The following is a 10,946-nucleotide window of genomic DNA, read 5'->3' as shown; positions in this document are numbered from 1 at the left end:
GTATTAGTGAGCTACTTACCTAGCCTCCTGTTTATAGCTTTAATTCCTTAGGCAAATTAAAAATTTAAATCATCCAGACATAAAATGCACAGCGATTTCAGCGTATTTTTCTCATTCTTTTTCCAACCATGTGTATAGTTTTTATAGCTTTAATATATACTATTTTATCATGATGCATTTCCTCATATCATTAAATGTTCCTCAGAGTTAACGCAATGATCCACAGCTAGCCAAGGTGCAGGGAAAGAGACCGCAGAGTGCGCATCCCCGAAGGGAGCATGTATACCACCCCCACCCCTTCCAAGCCTGACGATGATTGCGGAACTGAGGGTGGAAAGCATCTGAGAGCCAGAGGCAATGGACGCCACTGCATCTTCTGGACACAGCAGGACAACTGAACATATGATTCACAGTGGCTGTGGCATTACGCATAAGACCTTTGCAAGCCCAAGACAGACTAAATCCCAGCAATGGAGAAGGGGGTTTGACATCCTACCCCACCCTGGGCCCTGGAGTTATTGACGGTGGTAACTTCTGGGAGAGGTTCAGACAGTTTTCTCTAAGGGCGTATCCCCTAATAAGTAGACCACTGTCCAATGGAAGACCACATATCTAAAAATATTTGGGCAGCCCAAATATTCTTGAAGTTTTTTTTTTAAAGTGTGCAAAGTTGGGAGGGTAGGAAAGAGGGGTAGACCTTAGAAAAGTTGGAGAAGAGGGCATGGATATAATCAAAACACATACAAAGTTCTCAAAGAACTAATACAAATAGTTATTTTATTTTCTTGTTTGGGAAACATGGTCTCACTATGTAGCCTGGAGCTTAGAATATAGACCAGGCAGGCCTCAGCTTCATAGAGATCTGCCAGCCTCTGCCTCACCAATGATGATTAAAGGAGGTGCTGCTACGCAGGGCAAAAGCAGTTTTTTGTTTGCTTTTTCTTTTTAATGTTTGCCTAATGTTCTAAGGAATAGGTCCATCCTGAGTACAGGATATTGGGCTTGACTTTCCTGTGTGATAAACAGCAGTAATGACTACTCTTGGACACATATTACTAACCATGTGCCCAGGATAAATTTCTAGTATGGTGTAATTACATAACCAGCAGAGTCAGAGGTCTCCTTTAGAGCTTAGTATGAAGGAGTGCCAGGCCTGAGCAGCAGAGCAGCTGAAAGCACTCAAGACATTACTTCCAAATTCTGAGCTAACCCTAGACAGGACATACGCTCCAACCGTGAACGTGAGCCTGAGCAGCCAAAGAAAAAGGACGGGAGTCTACTCTCCCATGCCCCAAAGCTCTCCTTAGGCCTTTCCCCTGGAGCCCCACTGAGCTGGATGGGGGAAGTCTCAGTATCATCTCATCTTGAGTCTTTTGATGGATATTTATTGTCAAGGGGTGAGCTGGTGACTATTTAACAGCTAGATCTTTGGCAAGGGGCACCCTGATTTTTAGCATTTACTGATTTTTGTGGCATGAATACCCCTATGTGGTTCATTTCAAACTACCAACACGAGATCATCAAAAGCAGAGCCCAGGTGAGATAGATGTACACACTCTCAAAAGGTAGCTGGGGCGGGCTCACTCATTGGTTCTTAGCTTTCTACCGCCCTTCTCCCTGTCCTAATCCCTCTGGCTCTTCAAGGCGATAGAGACTCCGTTATTTTGGGAGAAGTCAATGTTGCCAAGGAATAAGATTGTCCTCTCCTAATTCTCTATCGGAAGAACTGGGACTCATGATGGTCAGGGTGATTGCTCCAGTTGGTCTCCGACAATCTCCCAGGAATATTATCGCTGGTCCTTTTTAGAACGCTTCTCAAATGGAAGGAGGTGCTTTCTACTGAGGATATGTGCTGCCTTTTCCTCCTCAACGATCCATCCATCCTAGGTTCACAATGACTGTCCTTGGCCCTCTCCCCAGGAGCTGAGAGCCAGGCAGGTGAGCCAGAGCAGCAAGACCTCACACATGGCAGATATGAGCGCACCATGAAAGCCTCCCTGTTGACTCAACTTTAGTGTGGCCTTTGGCTTCCTCACTTCTCCCACAGTAGCAGACACCACTGAGGGCTTCTTTTCCTCTTTCCCAATTATATATTCCCTTGTCACTATTGATTCTTCCACAGAGCACCATGCTTTATGAGCAAATGACCCAGCCCCAGTCCCAGGTGTAAGAGGGTCCTAAGCTAACAAGTCATTCACTCCTCCTTACTGGGACTTGTCCAAGAGGGGGCAATTGATACGTGTCTGCCAATGGAAGTTGAGATATTTGGGGGTAGTGAATGGGAACTTTCCTCTCTTGAAAAATCGCCATGGAAGTGATAGCCTGGTTCTGGAACTCAAGAGCTGCAGATCTGGGTATCACTGTCTTGTGTCAGTCAGAAGATGAGGTTCACTCATGAAGGATAGCCCAGAGCATCAAGGAAAGTTGAGACAGAACCCTAGTCCTATCTGTCTTACCTCTGACCTCTTACTAGGGAGAAACTACATTCCCCTACAGCTTAATTGCTTTATGTTGTCTACTGAATGTGGCCAAGCCATCTTAAGCAATAAGCACTTCCAGACGGTGCCCCACAGGGCAACTGAGGGCTTGTTGGGCAATGGGAACCTTGTATTTCCCCCACAAGTTCTTCAACGGCTTCTTTTAGTGATTGGGATAAATCTCTGCTCAGCTTTTCCTCTCCAATTCATAGACACCCCCTACTCCACTATCAGCCCCTGAAGGTAAGGGGGGACCTCTGGTCTTCATCTTTGGCTATGATGCCCAGTCCAGCCCACACTAATCGGATGCTGTATAAGGACTGTTGAATGCATGCAAGAAGAGGGTTCTGAGTGTCAGAGACCTAGGCCACATTTTTGATTTTGCATTGACTTGTTTTTGGACTTCAGCTGAGTCTTCCCCCTTTTGGACCTCAGTGTCCGAGACTATAAAGAAGCACATTGCACTCTAGCAGTGGTTTAAGAATGTGGATTGCAAACAACCTCCTCGCTACCCCATATGATAGTAGTTGTGCTTTTAATATCCACTGATGGGTTTTAAATTATGACAAAAACAAAAACAACTGCAAAGCTTTAAAATGTGGTTATATTTATCCATCACTGCAGCATCTACATGCATTTGAGAAACAACTGTACTGGTGTGGGGGGCACACTGTGTATCCAGCTTACAGGCAGCACTGGGTGCCACATGGCTTCCAGATGCCTTTAGCTAAGGGGCTTGGAGGTTGGTAATCACTGGCCTAGATCATCTCAGGATCCGCCAGGTGACATTGGCTGTGCTGGTGGGTGACTTGCATGGAACACAGAGTAGATGGGTAGCTCAAACCCACTTTTCTCCAATCTCGGCTCCAATTTATTTCTCTCATGGCTCAGCCAGCCCAGAAGACAGCACCACACCCCTCACTTCCCCAGAAATGAGAACCAGGGGGGCCTGAGTTCACTGAGGCTGTGAGGTTGCAGAGGCGAGGTAGATGTCAGAATGCTGACAGGTCCCAAATGACATAGAACACACTTCAGATGCTGTGTGTGTGGTTTAGGAGCAGCTGGAATTACACCCTCAGGGCTGAGCCAACTTTGTCTGAGCTTGAGCTGAGCATAGACCCTTCTAAGACAGGACTGTGTGTGGGATCTCGGGCCCTGGGTACAGGTCTATGCAGAATGTCAGCAGGGACAGGGCTATTCCTGGCTGGAAATCAGGGGCCCTTTATTTTTCTGGACATGGGTGGTCATTTCTTCCTCTTTCATTCAGCAAGGGGCTCACCAAATGCGTCCTGAGAAACTGCGGCCCTGTCGTCAGAGAATGAATGACCTAGCCCCACTACAGACCCATACCTTTCCGCCCTGGGAGGTTGTTATGGAGCAAGTGCAGAAGTCTCTTTGGATACCAGCAAGCCAGAGGTATCAGTAGGAGAAATGACCTGGGAAATGGTTTCTAGAAGACAAAATGGCTATCTTCTAAGGGTAGCTCTCTGGGGACAAAAAAGGAAGGTGCTAGCAGGTCAGGAAAGAAGAGCCTTTCTTGGTCGGAGGGCCAGTGGCAAAGCTGATTCCTTTCTCCTCTGCCCCTGGGTGAGAAGCCCCTAGGGCTTTGCGTGCTTATTTGTTGGTGAGCTGATGCCATGGAAGGGGAAGTTTTCAGAGGAAGAATGTAGGAGATTGTGAGCTCTCAGGAAGAACAGATGAGGTTGTGCTTGTATCTCAGCTGCCAAACTCGGCTGTTGTGATTCTTGTCTAGCAAAGACTCCGAGTAGAGAAGGACCTGGCTCCAACTCTGACAAGAGCTCCAGTTGTCTCTGTGGCAGTGTGTGTGTTGTGAGGAAGCAGGGTAGGGAGAGGGGACCCCGTCTGGGCACACAGGTCTGTCCTGTGGAATCCTCACCTGATGGTACTCCAAGAGAGGAGGACCCACTGCAGATGTTTAAGCAACCACAGTTGAGGTGTGACTTTCCCTCCTTGGAAGAGGAAGGCAGAGAGACTAGCAAGGCAGTCCGGTGACCAGCAGAGGAAATGCCGGAGATGGAGACACTAAAGTGGAAGTGGACCCAGGAAGAGTTTGAGAGAAAGCTCTGAGAAGTGACAGATCTCGGACAGTGGAAGAGGCTGTCGGAGGAGGGAGAAAGGAGCAAGGATGGTGGTGGCTTCTGGACTGTGTACCCACGTGTGTGTAGATGGACAGCTCCAGTCTTCCCTCTGCTGAGTCAATGGGAACAAAGTGTCTGCTGTTCCCCTACTGCTGCTGCCTGGGTGCACTGCTCAGCACAGAGCAGCCCTCCATTCTCAAGCCCATCCCTTCTGATACTATGGGATCCAAATAAGAGTGTTGGGGACTACTAGCTGGGACCTTTTTAAAAGTTCCCTTAACAGGACAAAAAGTCAGCTGCAACTTGACTTGTCTGCCTCTTTTGTCTCAGTCCTGTGACCCTGGACAGCAGACATCATGGGGAATAACAGTAACAGGCAATGGTCCCCCAGCCCTATGTAGGCTGTGCTCTAAGAACATACACATTTGGCAGTTCTAGTGATGCTAAGGAAAGCATCAAGTCTTTCATGTCCCAGGATGGGCCATATGTTCTCAGGTCCAGGCCTCAGTTCTCTGCCTGGGCCTGCCGTCCAACAGACATCTATCGATCAAGTGCTAACTGCCAGGACCCAAATAGGAGCCTTGTATGTTCCCTCTGTTCACACAAAGCCCAGTGAAGGTAACAGATACAGACACAGTAAGTAAGTGTAGTGACAGAAGTATTATGGGGTGAGGGTGACCCCCCCTAATCCAGCCTCAATTCTTCTCCACCTGGCCACCTGGAACTTCACCCCTTCCAGGAAGCCTGAATCGGCCAAGCTGAGGGAGGTACCTCTTTTGTATTCCTGCTGCCCCTACTCTGTCAGGTTCATATACTGACCACTGAGTACCCAGAACATCTTTCTGGCTACCTCTTCCTTGGCATAGTGAAGCAGAGGAAAGTCTAACTCCTCACTGGAACCCAGCATCCAGGGAGCCTGGTCATGCACCCTTGGGGCATATGGAGTAACAGCCTGAGGCGTGAAGAACCCCAAAGATGGGCATCTTCTCACCCCTCCCTCTGTGTTCCTGCCAGGTGTGTCCTCACTGCTGCTCATCACAGCCATCTCAGCCCTTCAGGAGCCAGGCCTTGAGGTTGATACCTGGCATACTGCTCTCCTGGTGCAGGAGTATCCTGGTCAGAAAGGGTGACCCCCGGCTGCAGGCCCGAGGAATAAGCCATATCCTGTATATCTCTTAGGTAGAAACGTGGGGAGCCAGGAATGGCTTGAGGATGCTTTGGATTTGCTGCTGCCTCTGAGCTCTGGGATATCTCCAGGCATGACAGAAAGCTTTGAAATAAATATTAGATGATTTCAAACCAGGGGTCTTTGGGGGAACATTCTGAGAAGACTTGGGGTAGGGCAGAGTGGAAATAGTGCAGATAGGCTTTGGGGATCTCTCTGGGCTAATACAGCTGTTCCCAGAGCTCTGGATGAGAATCTCAAGGAAAGACCTGAAATAGCCCTCTCTCTTCAAGAGCACTTGATAAGTTCTGGCCACACCTCCCATTCCTTGTCATCTCCAAGTCTATCTGAGCTAGTGATGCCACGTGAAGCCAGGGCTGGGGCACAGGGCCTTAGATGCTAGTGCAAACATTTTTGGACAAGGGTGGGAATTTCCACTCCTATCAGGAGAGCCATCAACGTTGTGTGCCCTGACCTGGGCCTTTGGCCTCCAAAGGGCAGTGGGAAGGCCGGCCCCAGGGCCAATCCCTGGCCATTAATCCCTCCTGCCAGCCCGAATATCCACCCAGTGTGGTCAGACAAAGGACTGCCGGGCCCAGCTACTGTGTTCCTCCCGCCCCAGGGGCTCCACTCAGACTCTGGGCCGCCTGGAATCCAGGCCCATGAGAAAGGGGCCACCTTCACTGACCGTCTTATGCCCGGATGCTCAGCCGCATCACGTCCGGCCCAGGGCCTGTGAAAAGAGGGCCCAGCCACGCTGAAAACACGGATTAGCCCTTGGGCCGCCCCCTGACACCAGTTTGCTCCACTCTGGGAAGCAGGCCCAATGGAGAGGGGGTAGATAGGCACAAAGAATTGGCAAAGTCTGGGTTCTCACCCCTTTGGCCTAGCTCCTCATCCCCACTCTTCTCAGAACTGGCAGAGCCAACCACACAATCAGGATCATTTATTGAACATATATTAACCAGACTATACATATGACCTGGGAAATCTCAGGGCCCTCCAAAAAACCTTCAGGCAGTCCTAGGATGCAGTGGCAGCCAATTTCCTCCTTAGAGGTACATCCCTTAGGGATGAAGGCTCTCCAACAAAGCCCCTGCCATAGCCTCTGTGTTGTACCTCTAAGGAGAAAGGGGAAGTCTCCATCAATACTAGTTCTGTATTTGAGTCCAGCTGCAGAGAACACTGTACCTGGCTGGAAAGGTGGCTTGCAGCCTCTCTCCTGATCCCCTGGTTAACACAGGAAAAAACCAACTAAACAAAACCAACCAACCAACCAAACAAACAAACGAACATCAAGATCCACAGCAGGCCAGGCCTTCTACACAATCCCTTTCTATGGAGGTATCATTGCTTGCTCTTGGCCGCTGAAAAAACAGGCTTGAACAAGAGGTAGCCTTGTCCCCACAGCTCTGGAAGCCATGTTCTGCTGCCGCAGTGGCTTCTCTTACCCTCTTCTGTGGTGAGCTGTGCTGTGTGACTTCTCTGTCTTGGGTTCTGTGCTGACACAGGACGAAGGGTGGAGAGGGCAGAAAGGACAGGGTCTGTCCTGACGCGACCGTCCTTGTTTTGCTTGGGACACTGTCTCTAGATCTGCTTCTTTTTTCTTTCTGCTTCCTTGGTTCCCCTCCACCCATTTCTCAGTGTGCAACTGTCCATCTCTCCACCAGACTGTCTCATTTCTCTCTTGCCCTGAGCATTGGCAAAAGGCCTGGCTCTGAAGCCCTTGATGAATGAAGCAGGCTGAACCAAGCTCAGAACTGAAGGAGAAATTGATTTAGGATCCGTGTGGCCTGGACAGGACGTGGCAGTGGCCTGCATGTAGATGACACTCGCACAGATGTCTACTTGCTGAGATCTAGGACGTTGATAGGATGGCAGGCTGGGGCTGCGTGTGTATGGGGTGGCTATTCATTTAGAACATGGAATTGAGATGCCTTAGACATCTGTGTGGCTAGGTCCAGTGAACAGCTGGGTCTGTTGACCAGGGGGTCAGGATAGAGAGCAGGAGGGAAGTAAGGTTAGCAATTAAAGTGGGGGCAAACTGTAATTTATTTCTGAAGTCTTTCCTCTTTTGTGTGTGTACGTCATGTAAATGATGTGTATATGTGTAGGAGTGTGTGTGTGTTTGGGGGCGCCCATGTGTGGAGGCAGAAACAATCTCACGTGTCAGTCCTTACCTTCTACAGGGTCTCTTGCTCACCACTGCCTACTATAAGCAAGCTGGCCCACAGTTTCTGAGGATTCTCCTTTCTGCCTCCTATCTCAAGTGTTGGGACTACCAAGGCACTGTTGAGCCCAGCTTCGGCAGTGAGTGAGTTTCTGAGGGTGGGACTTCACATTTGCATGTCAAGTGCTTCAGTCAGCAAGCCCGTCCCCCAGCTGGTTACTTATTTTTGAGATGGAGTGTCAAGGCACAGCCTAGCCTAGCCTTTACGTGGCCACAGTCTCTCGGTGCTGGGATAACGTGTGTGCTATCTCGGTTGACTAAAGCTTCCATTGTAAAGCGATGGGGTTCAAAGAGTGGGTGATGGGTTTCACTCCCGCCCTGCCGCTATTAGGCGTGTGAGGCTAGGTATACTACTTAACCTCTCAGAGCTTTGGTTTCTGCAGTCAAGAATTGGGATAAGAGTATCTATCTCCCAGGGAAGCTCAGATGCCAGTGAAATAAAGTCTTCACCAAATACCAGTGGTGACAGTGATGTCACCAGCTGAGAGTACAGCTAAGAGGGGAAGCCCTTGAGCTCCATGTCTGAGTTTGGATTTTGACATTCTAGGCTACGGATCACCTGAAGCTAGCTTTGCTCATTTGGAGGGGGTAAGGCATACTCCGTCAGTGGTGGAGTCTGGAGACCCAAACTTTCACAAAGGCTGACTGTACTCACAAGACCTCGACAGTAAGAGCCTCTGGAACTTAGCCTAGCAACCCTTCACTTGCCTCTCTGGTCCCTGCTCCACCTCCACTTCGATTGATCTTGTCTGTCTGTCTGTCTGTCTGTCTATCTGCTTTAAGAGAAGTCTTCTTCACCCTTTGGCTCCCAAAGTCTTCCATCTCTCCATCCCAATGATAGTGCCTGCATCAGAAAGATGTTCCTTCAGCCCCTCCCTCTGTGGAAGCATTTGGGGTATGTGCCTTTGGAGGGGCTCGTACTTTAAAACAGGTGGAGTACTTTTTACCATTTTATATCTTCAAAGAAAGTTCACAAGGTCTGGCTGGAGTCAGGGATGGATAAGGATGAAGGGGGTGCAGCAGGGAGAGTTAGACTGTCCAACTATCTTCCCGTAAAACAAAGGCAGTCAGCGTTATCCTCCATCACCCATGCTCTGGTTCTCTACTGCCCAAAAGTAGCTGGATAGTTCCCTGATCAGCCACATAGGGTGCTGAGGGTTAGCAAAGATGGTTGGAACACAGGGGAGGGTGAGGGGTATCTGGCCGTTAGAAGGCACAAAATAGGGAGAGGGCAATAGAGTGTGCTGAATGGGTGGATTTGTGATCGGGATTGACCCAAAGGGGCGGGGGTAATAGGAGCAGTGCGACCAAATACCACGGAGTGGGGATGGGACCGAGACTGACTCAGGGATGAGGCAGGATCTGAGAAAATTGACCTAAAGGGAGTAGACCAAGGGAGGGGGAGAAACAGAGGTGGGCTGCTAGCCTGAGAAGGGGGCTGGGAAAGCAAATTAGAGGGCAGGTCCGAGCCCTCTCCTCGGGAGGTGGGGGTGTGTATCCATATAAGGCGAACTGCGACCCCTGCTCTCCCGGAGCTGAGGCAAGAGCTCCGCATCCCTAGGACCCCCGCATATGGATGCGCACGTCGCTTTCTCGGGCTTCCCAGCTCTGCCCTCGGTCTCGCCGTCGGGGCCGCAGCCGTCGCCGCCGCTAGCCGGAGCCGAGCAGGGGCGCGAACCCGAAGAGGTGACGAGCTGCGGGGACGTGGAGGCCACGGGCGCGCCGGGCCCCGGGAGAAGGCGCCGGCGGCCGCTGCAGCGCGGGAAGCCGCCCTATTCGTACATCGCGCTCATCGCCATGGCCCTGGCGCACGCTCCAGGCCGCCGCCTCACGCTGGCCGCCATCTACCGCTTCATCACCGAGCGCTTCGCCTTCTACCGCGACAGCCCGCGCAAGTGGCAGAACAGCATCCGTCACAACCTCACCCTCAACGACTGCTTCGTCAAGGTGCCGCGTGAGCCGGGCAACCCGGGCAAAGGCAACTACTGGACGCTCGATCCCGCGGCCGCCGACATGTTCGACAACGGCAGCTTCTTGCGGCGCCGCAAGCGCTTCAAGCGCGCCGAGCTGCCCGCGCCGCCGCCGCCGCCCTTCCCCTACTCGCCCTTCCCGCCCGCGCCCGCGTCGCCCGCGCGTCTCTTCCGCCTAGACAGCCTGCTGGGCCTGCAGCCCGAGCCGCCGGGGCCCGTGGCGTCCGAGCCGCCCTGCTGCGCCGCCCCCGACGCCGCCTTCCCGCCCTGCGCCGCCGCCTCCTCTCAGCCGCTCTACTCGGCTGCGCCCGAGCGCCTGGGGCTGCCTCCGCCGCTGCCCGCCGAGCCTCTCCTGACCTTGGCCGGACCGGCGGGCGCGCTCGGGCCGCTCAGCCCCGGGGACGCCTACCTGAGACAGCCGGCCTTCGCGCCGGGCCTGGAGCGCTACCTGTGAGCCGCCGTCCCGGCGGGAGCACCTGGCCGCACCTCCAGCCCCGCCCGGAGCAGAGCGCGCTTGGCACTGGGGCACACGCGCGGCGTGGCGCTCTCTGCTGAGTCCCCTTGCCTTGCCTCGGGCTGAACCTTCCTTGGCTTCCTCCAGCCCTGGGGAAGACTCTGACCATCTCACCACCAGACTGAAGCGTCCTCTTCAATCTGACGCCTTCACTCCTCCCTCTTCTTGTACGCCCCACCTATGCTCCCCCATAGTGGCAAGTCTCATGCTCTGGAGCTGGACAGTCACCAGTGGGGCCTTTAGCCCCAAGTGTCCTGGTGAGCTCCAGTCTGGAAGCTTTTGTCTCAAGCCACCTCCTGGACCTCTGACGTTTTGCCAACCTCAGAGGTCAGACTCCTGGGTTCATTACTTCCACACCATCTTCTACCATTTACCAACAAGTTTGACAAGTTTGTCCCCCTACCCTGCCCTTGGTTTCTTACTGAGCCCCTTTCCCACACAGACACACCTGGCTGCTCAGTTCCAGGTTCTGAGGACAGTTCTTCAGACCT

General features: G+C 52.1%; 1 protein-coding gene across 1 annotated transcript; it reads left to right on the top strand.

Moving 5' to 3' along the window:
• Nucleotides 1-9,543: 9,543 nt before the first annotated feature.
• Foxe3 (forkhead box E3) lies at nucleotides 9,544-10,395 on the top strand. Its single transcript, XM_005353600.2, has one exon. It carries the CDS (start codon nucleotides 9,544-9,546, stop codon nucleotides 10,393-10,395), a length of 852 nt encoding a protein of 283 aa, XP_005353657.1.
• Nucleotides 10,396-10,946: the final 551 nt, after the last annotated feature.

This window comes from Microtus ochrogaster, chromosome 10 (genome assembly GCF_000317375.1).
Source record: "Microtus ochrogaster isolate Prairie Vole_2 chromosome 10, MicOch1.0, whole genome shotgun sequence".
Classification (NCBI taxonomy): Eukaryota; Metazoa; Chordata; class Mammalia; order Rodentia; family Cricetidae; genus Microtus; species Microtus ochrogaster.
The sequence above is the reverse complement of the archived record's forward strand: the minus strand, read 5'-3'. Positions and strand labels throughout refer to the sequence as shown.

Coding starts and splice junctions, on each gene's coding strand:
- Foxe3 (XM_005353600.2), top strand. CDS start 9,544: ATGGATGCGCACGTCGCTTTCTCGGGCTTCCCAGCTCTGCCCTCGGTC.